The 17,421-nt window shown below is 42.7% G+C and overlaps 1 protein-coding gene across 8 annotated transcripts in view; it reads left to right on the forward strand.

Moving 5' to 3' along the window:
• The window catches only part of LOC120818418 (DENN domain-containing protein 5B), a 45,784-nt gene that overhangs the window by 7,187 nt on the left and 21,176 nt on the right, over nt 1–17,421 (forward strand). For 4 of the 8 annotated variants that reach the window (XM_040175466.2, XM_040175467.2, XM_040175469.2 and 1 more), the window contains exons 2-4: nt 9,218–9,277; nt 10,841–10,950; nt 14,148–14,826. In XM_040175466.2, coding sequence (XP_040031400.2) covers nt 9,218–9,277; nt 10,841–10,950; nt 14,148–14,826 — 849 coding nt within the window. Of the gene's footprint in view, nt 1–9,217; nt 9,278–10,353; nt 10,376–10,840; nt 10,951–14,147; nt 14,827–17,421 lie in introns of those variants that run through there. The other 4 variants (XM_040175468.2, XM_078101382.1, XM_040175471.2 and 1 more) reach the window with 2 other exon arrangements.

The raw sequence follows: 17,421 nt of genomic DNA on the forward strand, positions 1-17,421 counted from the left end.
GCTTCCTCCGCAACCACGCTGTGATTTGACTTTGCATTGAATCTCCCTTTTGGTGTGAACGCAGCATGAGGCTTGGCTAGCTGAGCTGCTAAAGCAACAAGGCCTTTTTACCAGGCTTCACACATCCATGGATGCAGCAGCCAAGATCAGCTTGGGGATACCCCACAAATCTGAAAAAAACGTAAACCATTATCTAATGGGGAGTTCATCAAAGGGTGTTTGGAGGACTGTTTCTGCACTACAAGGCCTCGAGGAAAAAAAGAGTCATTCGAGAATGTGCCGCTCTCCAGACGCACAGTCACGTGAAGGATTGAAGAAATTGCGGAAAATTTAAAGCTTCAGCTGCAAAAGAAAGCTGATTTTGAATTCCTCCCCGTGGCTCTAGACGAGAGCTTGGATTTCCACGACACAGCCCAGTTACTCATCTTCATACGCAGGATAATGAAAGACTTGGTGATTACAAAGGAGCTGGCATCAATGCAGCCAATGAAAGGGACGACGACGGCGGCGAGGGGTTTGTCCACGGATGGAAATGCATGCTTCAACAACCTGGAACTTAAACAAATGTCACAAACGATGGTTGTAGAAATCTCACAGGAAAAGATGTCAGACTTTTAAAGCTGATGCAAGATAAAGTGATCGAGTTCGCATTGTATTCTACATTCAAATGTGTTTCATGAATAAAATAGTTAACTTAATCAGGGCATTGAACCACAGACCGTCCGTTGCACTCCTGGAGGACCATGAGACTGAGCACTGTGACATCAGCCACCACACAACTGTCAGGTGGCTCAGCCTGGGCAAATGACTTCAAAGGGAATGGGACCTTAAAGCAGAGGAAAGGCAAGGCCATCCGAGCGCTCTCAGATGTAAACTGGATAGATGGACTCCACTTGTATAGCGCTTTTCTAGTTTTCCAACCACTCAAAGCACTTTAACCCTTTCACACCGTGATGACAGGAGCTACCATACCCAGTGCTGCATTCACATGGCATGCACTGCCTGGTGAAGGCTTTCAGGAGAAAGTTGCAGTTTCTTTAAAGCCGGATGGAGGCCAACCCTGTCCCCCACGTGCGAACCATAAATGGTAAATTCCAAGACTTTGAAACAGTTGACATGAACATGATTTCTTCTCCCTTCATGTGCAGTGTGGATAATGCTCCCAATGCTGGAACTCATTTACCTGCAGTCTGATTCGGTACTGGCAGAGCAAATTAACACTTCTGGATTCTGCTGTCACATCTGGTACGAGTATCTCTGAAAATGCACATATGAAGACATGCAGGTCCACAGTATTCAGTACTGCAATCTCCTTGGCCAACATTTTCTACATGTCATACCTTGTGGGACACACACCGGCGTCATCAGCTCTAAATACACCTAATCATTGTAACAGCGCCGTTATGCCAGGCAGCCTCTAAATCTCCTTACATAACCGTGATGGGCCACAGGACGGTAACTACGGCCCCTTATGACGGATTAGAGGCGCTGTGATACCCTCACTGAAACATGCTGCAACACACTGCCCATGCCGGATTAAAGAGGGCATTACCAAGCATGTATTATAGAATAGCTTCTCAGGCTATTTATCATGCACACATCTGTTATATCTTCATGTAAAGTCAATAGTGCTCCTTCTAGATGGGATTTCACTTGAGAACAGGAACGATGCGTATCTGTCTACGCTATGAGGACGCGTGTTTGGTCGGTCATGTTGCAGAAGAAACGACATCCGTGTGTCTCTGATTGCTGTTTAGTTGGACTTTGATCACAGTTCCAACTCATCCTGAGTGATAAGAGCGGGTAAACATAACATGACCGCTATCGGATAAGCTGCTCTGTGTCACTGCCACCGAACCAACTTTTCGTATTTGTTTTAAACCAGAGGATAGATTGATTTATCTCCATTTATTTAAACCTTAGCAACAAGCCCTTTTAGTGGAAGTCAAGTAAGAATGACGCCTGACTGTTTTAACAAACAGCCAAAGACATTATCACCGATTGGTTGACTGCGCGTGATTGAACTTCCCCTCACTGTAAAATCAGGTTATGTAATTAGTGGGCTCGTCGAGGCAGATTAGACGGGCTTTGCAGCTATTCCTGAAGCAGAGCCTTGAGTTGTTTATCACAGCGGAGGGAAGGGTACAACGGGAGAGCGCCCAGCTGATCGGTACTACTGAGCATGTGGTGAAATAAACTGTTTTAGTATCAATCTAATATGCAAATCTAGGAATTTCAATATTACCCTTCTGTAAGTCATTTTATGTGAACCACAGCAGAGGCTAGATTTTCAGACATTTAGTGTAAAACCGCTGGATCCTACATTTCCCATAATGCAACTAGTGGAATCAGTTTTGTAAGCAACTGGCAGGCAGGTTTGACAACTGATAAAGCACATTTTATCTGTATTAATAGCTGCAAGGAGCCTGCTTTGTGGCAAACGTGGAGCATGGATTTTAATTTCCCCCACGTGCCCCCACGTGCCCCCACCTGTAGTACCACCGCGACCCACTAGAGTTGCACATGACCCGGGTGACACTAATATGATGTCATTTTCAAAGCTCATCCAGAGCCCCAGAATAATTTTAGGTTTCAAGAAATATGTCTGTTCTTGTCAACAAAAACTACATTCAGATGAAGCCGTTTTGTCTTAAATTATAAAGCATAGCAGGAACGCCTTTTTTCTAGTACCAACACAACTGCTTTATCTGAGGTTTGATTTGCTGCATGAAAAGCAGGAGGTCAATAAATGAAACTCAACCGGATGTATTGTTGTATATTTCCATGGAATGCTCTAGTGAGTCGTGTCGTTAAGCCCGAGTGTAGCGCTGTAGTCTGCACACACTCACACACTCTTCTATCTACAGGTGTCAGTGCTTGTTATGTTCCACTGGGAGATGAAGGCAAGATGTGGATTAATCGATGAATTTTCAATGATTTGTAATGATATTTAATATCTTTTTATCTTACGTTTAACATTTATCTTATTTTATATTCCATCCCTTAGTTTCCTTCATTCCCTTTCCTGTCCAATTAGTAGAATGCTTTTGAATCTTCTGCAAAATATGAATATATTCATTTAGGCCCATATGTAGCTTATATCCACACTTATTTTTCATTTTTTGTGTATGAGTCTGTTTCCACATGTATTTGTCTGGCTGTGCCGTCCATGTTCCAGGCTTTGTCTCTCCCAGTATGTTGTATGTCCATGCGACTGAGAAAGTGCAGTTGTCCTTCAATCAGAAGGCTCTGTTTGATCCCCGGCTCTGCATGTCCATGTGTTCTTTGCAAAGACAACCCCAAATGTCTCCTGTAGCTGTGTTACTGATGGGCAGGTGTGTCTGTGTATGATCGCTCCGGTCATCAGAGTTTGAATGGGTGAATGATGACATGTAGTGTTACAGAGCTTTGAGAAGACCATTGACCATTTACCATACTTGGCCAATAAAGCTGATTCCCACTGTGCAATATCTAATATATTATAACAAAACTCGGTAGAGAATCCATTTGGTCCCATGGTTAAAGTGATAGAACCCTCTGTCATCTTCAGCATATCCTCACTTCTGAGTTTGTGAAATAAGAGGACATCCTCTGCTCCCGGTCCTTTCTCTTCATCTGTCCGTCCCAATCACATCAGCTTTATTGCTTGAAGGCTGCACTATGGGATGTGGGGCTGAAACTGCTTATACAACCATCTCTAAATGTCGCCCTCATCCTAAGAGCCTTTTCAACAAATGTCCTTTTAGAGACGTCGCGAGTATTATCTGCTCCTCGACCACCCTCCACCAGGTAGCACTATGTGATGAGCGAGGGGGGCTGTTCAAAATGCAATGCGCTAAACATGCGCCTGGGTTTAAATGGGGATGGCGCAACCTTTATCGACAGAGGTCCTTTGGCCACACGGTGCACACGGGTTATTGTGGAGACTGCAAGACAAATCATATCATTCGTGATTGCTCTCTGCCGGCCAAGATTTCAAGCATTCAGCCTTAAAATGACAGCACATAAACTATGGCCATTCTGCAGGATATGAAAACACCATATATTTGTTCCGTGGGTAAGTTGACCAGGACATTATACACTTTTCAAAAGTGTACAACACGGATTCTTTACCCCACCATTGTAAGGAAAAGGGAACTGAGCCAGAAGGCAAAGGTCTCGATCTTCGTTCCTACCCTCACCTATGGTCATGAAGGATGGGTCATGACCGAAAGAACTAGGTCACGGGTACAAGCGGCCGAAATGGGTTTCCTCAGGAGAGTGGCTGGCGTCTCCCTTAGGGATAGGGTGAGAAGCTCAGCCATTCGCGAGGAGCTCGGAGTAGAGCCGCTGCTCCTTTGCGTCGAAAGGAGCCAGTTTAGGTGGTTTGGGCATCTGGTGAGGATGCCCCCTGGGCGCCTCCCTAGGGAGGTGTTTCAGGCACGGCCAGCTGGGAAGAGGCCCCGGGGAAGACCCAGGACTAGGTGGAGAGATTATATCTCTGCACTGGCCTGGGAACGCCTTGGGATCCCCCAGTCAGAGCTGGTAGATGTGGCCTGGGAAAGGGAAGTTTGGGGTCCCCTGCTGGAGCTGTTGCCCCCGCGACCCGACCCCGGATAAGCTGATAAGATGAGAGGGTAAATATAACAGGGAAACTTACTTACAGGTGCTTTACCAGCCAGCCCTTATTTACAGTTTCACTGAAGTGTTCTGAGGAAAGATTAAATAAACTATGGAATTGGTTTGAATGGAGGTGTTGAACCAACAGTACTGGGGATGGAGTGTTAGTTCATCTCTGCATGTCTGTGTTTCCTTTTGATGATGTAAATCTTTAAAATCGCATTACGGGGATATGGTTTTATTATTTCATTAACATCCAATCTTTTTTCAAAAGAGCATGTCCCTGTAGTTTTTATTCTGATTTTTTTTTTCATTTCAAACGTTATATCTCTTTGGGGGGGAACTTTTTCCAGCAGCTGATTAATTCATATTTGATGCTCCACTGAGTATATTTGGACGGTGTTTATGGAATTGAGTTATTTTTGTGATTTGTTGATTGACTTCTAGTAATTATAAATATGAATTACTGTGAAAGTAAATGTTACGCACAGTTGCAACATCTTGATCCGATACAATATCCCTACATCCTCAAAAGAGGCCCTGACAGAAAAAAATTTGGAAACCGCTAATTTAAGGGTATAGTGCCATTTACAGCGGACCTACATTTATCATCCAAAGAGCTGGTTTAATAACATTTCTTTGCTTGGAGGCAACAATTAAACACGTACACTCACCGACCACTTTATTAGGTGCGCCTGGCTAGTAAAAGGTTCGACCCCCTTTAGCCCTCAGAAGTTCCTTAATTCTTACTGGCATACTTTTAACAAGGTGTTGGATTTTGGTCCATATTGACATGATAGCATCATGCAGTTGCTGCAGATTTGTCGGTCATTCGGCCTTTAGGCCATTGGAGTACAGTGAACTCATTGTCATGTTTATGAAACCAGTTTGAGAGGATATGAGCTTTGACTGCTGGAAGTAGCCATCTGAAGATGTGTATACTGTTGTCATAAAGGGATGGACATCAGCAACAATACTCCGGTATACTGCTGCATTTAAACGATGCTCACTTGATACTAAGGGGCCCAAAGTGTGCTAAGAAAATATCCCCCACACCAACACAACCAGCTTGAGCTGTTGATACAAGGCAGGATGGATCAAGTGTTCCCCGATCATTAAAACGGGGGCGCCCCACCCGCCCTGTGATTCCCTTCACCACCCTGAAAAAGTGTGGAGGAAAAAAAGTGTTAGTTTCCCGCGTGCAGCAGGTACACACTGACACGTGTGCAAATATGTTTGTGTGGCGCTCGGCGCAGCGGACTGACGGTATTTTATCATTAAACTTAATTTACTCACTACTTTGTCATCCTTTCCGTTCTTAATTACTTTAAAAAAAGTTCTACTGTCAAAGTCCCCTTTGAGCTGGGACCTGGCCGCCGTCATAATGAACGTCTATAAACATATTCTCTTTGCCCCATTATACACCTCTCGCCACCTCCTCATAGGGTTGCATCTGCTGCACCAACAGCTGTCGTATGGCTGACACACACACCCATATAATATATATATATATATATATATATATATATATATATATATATATATATATATATATATATATATATATATACCCAAGCACGCACACAGGGGCACAGGCAGTGTTTGACTTGAATACAGGTTCTTTATAATAAACTCGTTGAGATGGCACAGGCTCTTTTACTGTTCGAAAGGGATAACTGGTCAAAATATGAAGGGAAAGGAAGAGCAATATAAGCTACGTTACCCATTATATTGTCAGCACATCCCCTTAAATGAGCTTGTGTTGTAGCCACCGTCACTTGTCACTGCCTTGTTTAACCTTGTGACATCCATCAGCATGTCATAATGCTGGAGTCTGGACAAATGAGCCTCTGTTGTGTAGTCTCTTATTACAGATGCTAAATTATATATATATATATTACAGTATGTACACAGTATCACAGTATGGCAACACCAAAAACAATTTTAGTGCTAAACCAAAATGACAATGCTAGAGAGGAAAATTGTCTTTTACATTTTAATTTGCTGCATTTTAATTCAAACCAGAAAATGCTTTGTGTCCCCTAGAGACGCCCCTAACACATCATACATAAAAATTCAGTAACTTTATAAGTGGCTCAACAGTGCTTTCCTGCACAAACATGAAATAAGTAACAACTTAACAAGACAGAGTTTAAAAAATACTCAACAAGAATGAATTAATAAAGAAGAAAAAATAAAGAATTGAATGCTTTTCTACTCTGAGGTCATGCTCAATGTCCAGTGTTTCTCTGTTTAGTCTTCAGCTGAGAGGTGGTGCTGAATGGAAGGAGGGTTTCTTTCTGCTCTCGCTCATCACGTTGCTCATTACGTTGCTTACAATATTTCCCCCACAATGCAATATACCACGTAGAGCACATTGTGTTGTCCAAAACCCCCAGTTTGTAATGCAGGCTTTAAACCTGATGACGTCATGATACAATCCCTGAGATGAAGTTTCTTAGCCACAGAAGACATTATACAACTAGTATTAAAATGTTACTGATGGTCTTGTGCTAAAAAATGGTGCATTGCCCTTTTAAGACACTGTAAACCCATTTAGTGAAAACAGGCAATTATTGCCTGTATTACATCTGGACAGCAAACCAGGGACTGTTTTCAGAGGTCAGAAAACAATCACCTGCAAGGAGCCTGCGCGTGTGAATGGCGACATCGCTACGTTTGCAGAGAATTGTCGTTTGTGTTGCGACTGTCGCTTCTCAGCCTATTTCATATTTATTACAAATGCTCTTACTACTTTAATTTCCCCTTTTCATTTGAATCACAGCCGTTTTGTTCTTTACGGCTCAGTCTGCTCCACACACTCTTTCTGTTATTTTGAAATTGAACAACACAAAATGTGTCCATTCACATAATACATATCATACCTAATAGTCATTACGTGTCATTTAGCTGACGCTTTCATCCAAAGCGACCAATAGTCATGACAAAGAGCCTTCAGCAGTACGCTACATCAGTGTGCGTCCAATGTTTACGGAGTAATAACCACTTAGGCAATCTGTCTCATTGACAACAAGGACACTGAAGATGGGGTGGAGGCTGTTGTTGTCATTGTGGTGGTGGTGGTGGAGAGGAGGTAGGTAACACCTTCTGATCTCTAAATCATTATCAAGTATCCATACATGATCTGGATTTGGGTCTTTGGGACAGTGAATGAAACACTGTGTGTGTGTGTGTGTGTGTGTGTGTGTGTGTGTGTGTGTGTGTGTGTGTGTGTGTGTGTGTGTGTGTGTGTGTGTGTGTGTGTGTGTGTGTGTGTGTGTGTGTGTGTGTGTGCGTGTGCGTGTGTTACAAAGGTCCAGTGTCCCAGGGCTGAACTGCCTCTACTGGTCCTACTCAGGGCACTACTGCGGTGATGTCACCGTGCTGTCATGCTGTCAAACGGGGCTTTGTTTGATTCTCCACTTTACGGTGACGAGGAGGAAGATAAAGAGAGGAGTTTTCACTTGGGCAGATGCTGTGTTTGCTCCCCGGGTCCTTTCATCCCCAGAGGCTTAATGAACTGCTGTCACCTGACTGTATGAGCAGTTCTTCACTTCTTGTTGAGACCTCAAATAACTGGCTGCTGATGAGGGCAGATTAGATAACGTTGCCCACGCGATGGGGGCGGGTGGGGTGAGGATGTGCAAATGCAGCGATAAAGGATGATAACACTTTGATAGAGCGGGGGGGGGCTTTGGAGAGGAGGACGTGTCCCCACCAGTCTGTTTATCCCGTTAAGCTGCGGACGCCACAGAGGCAGTATCAGTATTCTCCCCCCATGACACGGTGGAGTCAGCAGGCTGTGTGTGTGGTCACATTCCAGCTGTGCTTCACACCGATTCAAGTCATGACAAGTAACAACCAGCCACAGCCCTTTGACCTGCTGCCATAAATATGGCTAAAGTTACTGGTCTGACACAATATAAATACAGGCTATACTGAGGGAAATGTTGAAACCAAACAGGCTTGTTCCTCAACATTCAATCAAATGGAAATATTTTAGATATTGTACATCGTTTTCCAAGGTTATTAATTTCCTTAAATTAGTTATTTTGGAAACATTGAGCTCTTCACTAGGCAGCATGGGTTTATAATGACAGTGGGCCGGGTCTCTAGTCTCTCTTTTTATTGAAAGTCTGATCTATAAATGACACCAGACATGTTTGTTGCTGTGCAAATGCTGCTTGGTTCCCTCACTAACACCGAACCACACGCTACATGTAGTGTTAACATGCATCTTAACATTTCCTTGAATCTTGCACACAAGAGCAAGTATTCATGAAAAAGATGTATTCTATATATATCATTTCCATACAACATGTGCTTCTGTCTGTATTTCGTGACATTCACTTTGGTTTTCTTATTAGGGAATTTCACCTCCATAATCATACTGGTCCTTGGTGGCTCAGTGTCTAATAAACCTGAAAAGTGACCTTTCATAATGCTAATACTTCAATATCATGTGTGTTAAGTTGCACTACATGTCTACATGTTCATGCTCTACTCATTATCATGCATTGATTAATCTGCTTCTTTTTGTGTACATTTGTTATGACATTGCATTCTTCTTTGTGTTTGTTTCTTGCTCCATGTGTTTCTGCATGTGACTCGTCCATAGCTTTGTACCAGTGGCTAGAAGCAGACCGCCAGGGCCAGGATCCAGGTGATGCAGCCTCAGGTAAAACCCCATCAGCAGCTCCACACCTCCATGAGCCTTCATATGCCGCGCTCTGTCTGCATGCCCGCCTGCTTCTCCTCAGTCCGCTGATGACCATCACAAGTACATGACTTCAGACACGGAGGGAAAGCCATGTGACTTGACTTGAGACGGCGTTACTCACATGACGGCCTGTTTATATGTGTCCATATTTATTTGTAACGTTAGACTTTTTATTTCATTACATTTTTTTTTTTTTTTTCAATGAACATTCTTCCAATTTTCTGTGCTAACTGATCTGCCCACAGATTCTCACACACACACACGCACATTAAAACTCCACATCGACGCATGTATGTGTAGATGGCCACAGTACATTTATTCTCATAGCTATTAAATTGTATTGGATACCCTTTGGGGTTGTTTCTATCTCCTTATTCTGAAAGAGTTGAGATATTTATTTTGCTAGCAACATCCATTAAGCCTACTCCCAGCAGGCACATTTAAAGAAATCTGATAATCTGATTGTTTAGAGTGACGAGGCACCTAAAATGAGCCGATACATTTTCCCAACACTCACACATTGAACTTGTCTGCAATACTTTGCCGGGCTTGAAGCCCTCGCAGGGCGGCATGCTAGTTTTTGCCATGATTATTCAGTTAGATTAATTTTATTTTCTATATGCGCAAAATTGCAAATCTGCCTCAAAGGATTTTAGTCTATACACATGCAACACCCTTTCTCCCGAAACTCTTACATTGAAAGGTATTTCAATTTTTTGTGTGTCAACGGGGCGAAAAAAGGGAAGAGACCTGAGGGAGAACGTGAGAGGAGGATCCGTCTCCCGAGCTGGACAGACTGTCATGTGTACAGACTGAACAACGTAAAATATGTACAATACGTTCAATTCCTACAACAGAAAAGATTCAAATATTCATATTGTGGACTTGAACTCCTCATATGCGTGCATGATTATCTCCTGCTCGTCAGCAGAGAAAAAAGACGCTTCCTTTGAGTTTATTTGCAGTTGCACTGGTAGAAAATCCTGGTTTCAAGTCAGACACCAACGGCATTTAATGGCCTCTTTGCCAGTGCAATTCTATGTGACTCACGTTGAGGTGAATCATCATTTATTAATGCACAATGCGCACAATTTATTTCCTAAAAATCCACCCTGCACCGATTCTCCAAACACACTTAATTCCAACTTGAATGAAACAAACGGATAAAAACAAATATTAAAGAAGAAGAATGAATTGTGGATTAACCCTGGTATTATATCCTATATTAAACCCAGGAAACGTTTCCATGCTCATACCGATCATATCAGTCTATTGCCTGTTGCTTTTGATGGTTTTTCAGTGTTCAGTTATGATTATGATGAAAAAAGGATATTGGACATTTTCTCTCTGGCACTTCCCTCTCTGTCACACAATTTATAACTTTTAATTAGTTTATGGAGGTTTGTCAACATAAAAAAGCGTCAGCTGAATTTGATGAAGACGTGCCAGCTGGTGCTCATGATGCCATTGTGTTGACCGATGCATCCTTGACTTTTTCTCTACGTCTTCTTGTCCATCCAGGTGAGAACCTTGAGCAGAGCCCCCTGAAGAGGACGTTCAAGTCCAAAGTTCTGGCACACTATCCGGAGAATGTGGAGTGGAACCCCTTCGACCAGGATGCTGTCAACATGGTAGGTGGATTTTGTCATTATGTTGTGTGAAATAATTAATTATAAAAGTCTGAAACCTGAAACATCATCGAGATGAACTCCGATGCTCCCATCTTGGTCTCAGTGTGTGTGTGAATAAATCACCATTTTGACTATTGAACCGAAAGAATGCTGTATGTTGCAATGCTGTATGTTCCGATAGTATGCTGTATGTTCATACACCCCAACAGCTATGATGGACTTATCCTGGCAGTGCGCGTCTCTACTCCATACAGTTTTTTTTTTTTTGGTGAAAAAAACAAAAAAGCCAGTTATGCAAGATTGAGTCAGATCTTCAGAGAAAATAACAACTTTATGTAAATTCCTTTTACATGATAAACTGATGCACCATAAGAGTCCCGTTAGCTCCTTGAAAAGGTGATTGTCTGATGAGGAACTTGAAGGTGCTAAACTGTTGCCACAATGACCTTGACAGGAAGAACAAGCGGGCGTTTGTATGCGGTCACTTCACATTTTTCCACCTGCCCGGCATCAGTGCTGCTGAATAATTTAACCTCGCTTCTCGCCTTACGTCGGCATGGAAACGGACCGCTATGCAGCAGACTCCGAAACCCAATACGCGGGTGGCTGCGAACTTTCCAGGATGACGAAACGAGAGACATTCTGCGTCTCTCTTTCAAGTCCTGTGAGAAACACGGCCCCTTTCTTTCTCCTTCCTTCCCTTTCTCCACACTTCCATCACCCTCTCATCCCATCATCCTCTCCTCTCACACCCACCAACACAAACAAACAACTATTCTTTATATTTGTCATTTTCATGAGTTTTTTTTTTTAACCAATTTCCATCCTTCCACACGGCAGGCCAATAATTTTGAACCACTAATGATGTATTTAAAAATCAGAAGCTTCCTGTTAGAATAGAGGGCTGCGGTTGCTTTGTCTGATGCTTATCGCTTTATGTACCCATCACCACCAACCACTAAAACCAGCTACTTCATCAAGAGACTTGGATTATAACAGAAATCCCTCACATGTTTTCATTATGTTAATTCATTATTTAACTTCTCTTCTCTTTGATCGTACTGAATCTGATAATTTAGCCATTGACTGACTGAATTATTGGCTAACAAACCCTAATGAAGGGGATGAGAGAGAGAAGCACTTCCAAACAATGAACATCAACAACGTGACGAGATTCTCACTCATGACTCTCGATCCTCGGTGGCAGAGTTGGATTACAAACATGTCATGATAGTAAATGTTTAAGGACGTAATGGCTCATTTGCATGTTCAACCATTTATTTTCAGAGCATCTATAATGCACATAAATGTTTATTGACCTATTGTAGGTAATTAACTGGTAAGGTTTCATAGTGTTATCCAGTAATACATTTCTTTACCCATACACCGTGGTAGGATCAAGTTTGCTTCCATATCAAATGTAGAAATTCATTCTAATGTTCCTCTGATTAGTCTAGTCTGACTTTCTATTATCAAACATAATCCAGTTGTCTGTTTGCAATACAGACAGTATAATAAGTGAAGTTGTCCTCTTAGTTAAACAGACTCATTGGTTAAATTATTTGACTAAATGAACATCATGCTGTATTGAACAAGACTTGAAACTGAAGATTGACCCTAAACTCATGTTTACAATTTTTACAATGAGGGAACAAATCAAGAGCGAAGTATTAATTTTCTCATAGACGTCTATAGCAGCAGAGGAGTTTCCCCTCTGGTGGCTTCACTCTGCAGGAGCACAGGTTGCCGTCTGGCTTCACAAAGAGTTGTTCTCAATCTTGATTACTGACAAATAAAACCTACTAGGGCTGCAACTAATGATCATTTTGATAATCTGTTGATTATTTCTTAAATTAATCGGATATTAAAACAGCAGTAAAAAACATTCATTTCAAATCAGGTCGACGTGGCGCAAGGTTGGTGGTTCAAGCCCTGGCTGCTCGATGTGCCATGTTGAGGTGTCCCTGAGCAAGACACCTATCCCCTAATTGCTCCCTGGACAAAAATGTAAAACGCCATGGGTTAAAAATGCAATGTAAGTCGCTTTGGATAAAAGTGTCAGTTAAATGACCTGTAATGTAAAACAGAACAGCAAATTCACATTGCAAAAATACCTCAGAAAGTACAGGCTGCTCCTTGAACATAATACTTTATTAAAAAAATAAAGATAAAATAAAATACCAATCAGGAAATGTAACAGCATTTGTTTTAACGTCAGAACTTGTTCTCTATACTACTCTCATCCACAAACACACATGTTCACTTTATTCATTAAATTATCACCATTATTGTAGTGCAAGTTAAGTAAATGTATACACCATCTATGTACAGCTAAAAAACAACCAAGAGCTATGAGATTAATTTAAAATGCCATTTTTGAATAAATGCATTAGAGGCTTCTTAGTCAGCCGCGCTGGTTCAATGGATCACTGTGTCGCCCTTTACAGGCATAACATCAACTACCGTAAAACCCACGGTATGTGCACAAGTGCACACTACCGTATATGACAGCATTAAACAAACTCATATATTTGTCAACAATAACCAATATGCAATATATACGACTCGCAACAACTGCTTGTTTGTTGCCAGCGCTTTTAATAATGGAATTTTATTGATTTCAATCATTACAATGTATTTTAATTTGCCAAATGAACTCTATCCCCTCAAACATTTACTCCCTCTGCTCCATGTCAAAGAAGAAATGGATTTCACTCCTTTGGACCGCATGGCTCCCTGGTTAGAATGACAAAAGAAGATTGTGCATAACTTCAGTCACCAACCGCCAAGACAAATTCCTTGTATGTTTGACATATTTTGGCAATAAATGTTTCCTGATTCCTGGTTCCTGAGCAAAGAGGTTGTGTGACATAAACGCACACACTTAACCAAACTCATGAATCGCCAGTACGGATAACAATCCAGTGTGGTTTTGTCCCTTTGTAATTACACTGTTGTTAAACGCCAAGTGTCTTTAAGATATTTGTAGTTAACAAAACAGTGTGTAGTATTTCAAAGAATAGACTGCTGTGTGGTAGACATCTGTGCATGCTTCCATGGTTCTCCCCCCACAGATCTGACCTGGTGACACGGAAGAACCTATACAAGGACTCCATAAACAAAAACCTGTCCTCATGAAAGCAAATCTTGTTTTGACCAGTAAGTGAGTGACCCCTGTCCCTCTCCTTCTCCTGCAGCTGTGCATGCCTAAAGGTCTGTCGTTCAGGACTCAGGCGGACCAGCGCGACCCGCAGTTCCACTCCTTCATCATCACGAAGGAGGACGGCTCTCGGACCTACGGCTTCGTCCACACCTTCTACGAGGAAGTGACCAGCCCGCAGATCTGCTCCGCCATGCAGACCCTCCACCTGATGCACAACGCACAGAGCGCCACGGCCAAGAATCCTTCCTCTGCTTCCTCGTCATCCTCCTCCAGCATGGACTCCTTGGCCAGCAGTTTAGACGAGGCCGAACCTCCCACCTCCTCGTCCCAACGGGCGGGCGGCTACGACTCATCACGGGACACCCTCTACGTGTCCAAGGCCATGTGCCTGATTACACCCATGCCCTTCATGCACGCCTGCCGCCGCTTCCTGTTGCAGCTGCACAGAGCCGTGACGTCGGCCACCGCCCCGCCGCTGCCGCTGGAGAGCTACGTCCACAACATCCTTTACGAGGTGCCGCTGCCGGCTCCTGGACGCTCGCTCAAGTTCCACGGTGTGTACGAGCCCATCGTGTGCCAGAGGCCCGGCCTGGGGGAGCTGCAGCTGGCAGACTTCCCTCTCGCTGAGGCCTTCAGTCTGCTGGGAGTGGAGAACCTGGTCCAGGTGTTCACCTGCACCCTGCTGGAGATGCAGATCCTGCTGTACTCTCACGGTAAGGACCCTGCTTACCCTCAAATCGCGTTTCTAAGCAGCACAAGACATTTCTGTAAACACACAGACATACACTTGCAAATGCTAGGCAAGGCAAGTATATTAAATAGTTTTATTTCAACAACAAAACAATTCACACATGAATTGAATGGCTTCACATAAAATCATTAAAAGCATTAAACAAACGGCGGAAGAATATTTAAATAGCATTTGGAAAAAATGCTGCATAAATAGTGCATAAATGCATAAACTGACTTTAATAATAACAATAAACAAGCTAAAAGTAGAATACAAGTTGCGGGGCAATTTAAGAATTGAATCCAGCAGTGAAATGCAGGAAATTGAATCTAGTTAAATTAAAAACTGCAGCAAACAACAGTCTTAATTTCGTCTCTGCGGACCTGCAGCTTTCTGTGACATTGTTCCAGATATGTGGAGCAGAAACCCGAGCATTGCTTCTCCATGTTTAGTTTTGACTGGGATGAGAAAGGGGACCCGTCCCAGACGACCTGAGGGGTCGGGATGGTTCGTAAGGTAGCAGCAGTTCAGACGATTTTGACCCTTCAGTGGCCCTTCATTTAGCGTTCCGTGGCCATTCGTTGGCTCTGTAGTGTCCAAAATAATCCGATTCTTCATTCATTTCAATCAGACTGTTCTTCCAAAAGCAATTTAAGATGGAGACAATATATAAAGGACAATTTCATTAAATATGTTCTAACCAGATAGTTGTACATTTTGTTGTTTTTTTCTATTCGAGCAATCTGGTTTACGTGAATGTTATTGCAATTTTTTTTATTCCATTATTTGAAAATACATAGCTGGAGGAGTCACAAATGTTATTTCAATAAAAATCCAAGTACAATTTTCTGCGGTGGGACGAAAACATCTGACTTCCTCTAAAGTGGGTCGGTGAGAAGAAAAGCTTGAGAAACCACTGTGAGGGCTGTGAGGCTGCAGACACTTATACCCAGAAAATGGTCCCACGTAGCCTTCAGCTACAAATGGCGAAAAACTGTGCACGGCGATCCGATTTTCCCTTCTAGGTTTCCCTTCATCCATTATTCACAGACGCTGAGGCACCGTCGTAGGAGCTCACATTAGACCTAGGTACTCTTCCGACCGCCATTCCTGCCGTCCATCCCTCCTCTCAGCGCAGAGCCCTCTGAACACGATCTCCGTTTGTTTAGCTTCGTCCCGGATGAGTCATGGAAATCGAAAATAATCGTAACCCCCAAAATAAAGGCATGCATCAAGAGTATGGTCATAGAGTTACACAATTGTGTCATAAATCTATAAACAACCGCACAGACCTTTGGCATCTGAGAAGATTCCAAACTCGTGGCCCCGGAAGACTATCAAGCAAGTCCTTTAACGTGGTGACTCAGCGGATCTGCTAGAGGAGCATAGCTAGAGCTTCTGCCGAATAGGGCGTCATGTATTATTCGGACAAAAAGACTAGTAGTCGGGCAAACGGTTCAGCCTACCGGGGGGGAGGGGGAGGGGCTCGAATATTAATATTCCTTGACAGCCGGAACTGCCGGTGGCACTAGTGTGGAACTGCCGTGCGTGAGGGGGGCCCCGTTATAATGGTAGGGGAAACACTATGGACGATCTCTAAAAAGAAATTGACTCATTCCAATAAGAAGTTATTAGTCAAAATTAAGCTTGTAGTCTGGTTTGGTATTATTATATATGGATATGGTAAATCGACTGTACCTGTGTAACATTTCTGTGTTCCATATAGACATTCCAAGCTCAGCTGTTTGCATGAATTCATGGGGAAAAAATTATGAAATGAAATTGTATTTATCCTTAAAGGGGTACGTTGGAAGGTTGAAGCGAGTTGGATGAAATACTAATCTGTAATGTGTATTTCTTACAGTAGCTGCCGGTTACGATTTTCTGTTCAGAGGGAAATTCTTGAAGAAAAATAATACTCATCAGTGTGTGAATCGGTGCGAATGATTACATGCACGTTACAGTGTGCTGAGTGGTTGGAAGACTGGAAGAAAATTCTGTACAACTACAGTCCATTTACCATTTTCCCCTTCACATTTCAGTTGAAGGCTAAAACATTTCCAACGTTAAGTTCAGAGGTGTGGTCAGCCTGGCTTCGCTAGCTTCATAGAGCTTTGAACAAAGCCAGGCCAGCTGTTTCCTCCCAGTCTTTATGCTAAGCTAGCCTTACCACATCACTGCACTTAATGGATGGACATGAAACTAGAATCAACCTCAGAAGTAAAGTGTGTGTACCTGAAAGTAAGTCCAAATACAGACCTGTAGTAGAGTGGTAAGCATCAACTGTGAATAACTAAAGAATTGGTGACCAACAAAAAGCGTACTCCGTATCAGGTGAGCATCCATCTTACTGTAGGTACCTGCACAGACAGCTTGGATGATGTCTGGACAAAGAAAAGAACACAAACTATTGAAGAAGCAGATCACTTCTTGAGTGGGGACTGAATATCTGCTTATTATTAAGTTTATGGAAATGTGATGCAAATAAGGTTCAAACTGTTAACTGAAGATGTTTTAGTGGACTTAGAAATAAAACATGCCTGCTCATCCCGTCCTGTGATCCGAAAATGGGTCTGTT

The sequence above is a fragment of the Gasterosteus aculeatus genome, chromosome 4, assembly GCF_964276395.1.
Source record: "Gasterosteus aculeatus chromosome 4, fGasAcu3.hap1.1, whole genome shotgun sequence".
NCBI classification, from domain to species: domain Eukaryota; kingdom Metazoa; phylum Chordata; class Actinopteri; order Perciformes; family Gasterosteidae; genus Gasterosteus; species Gasterosteus aculeatus.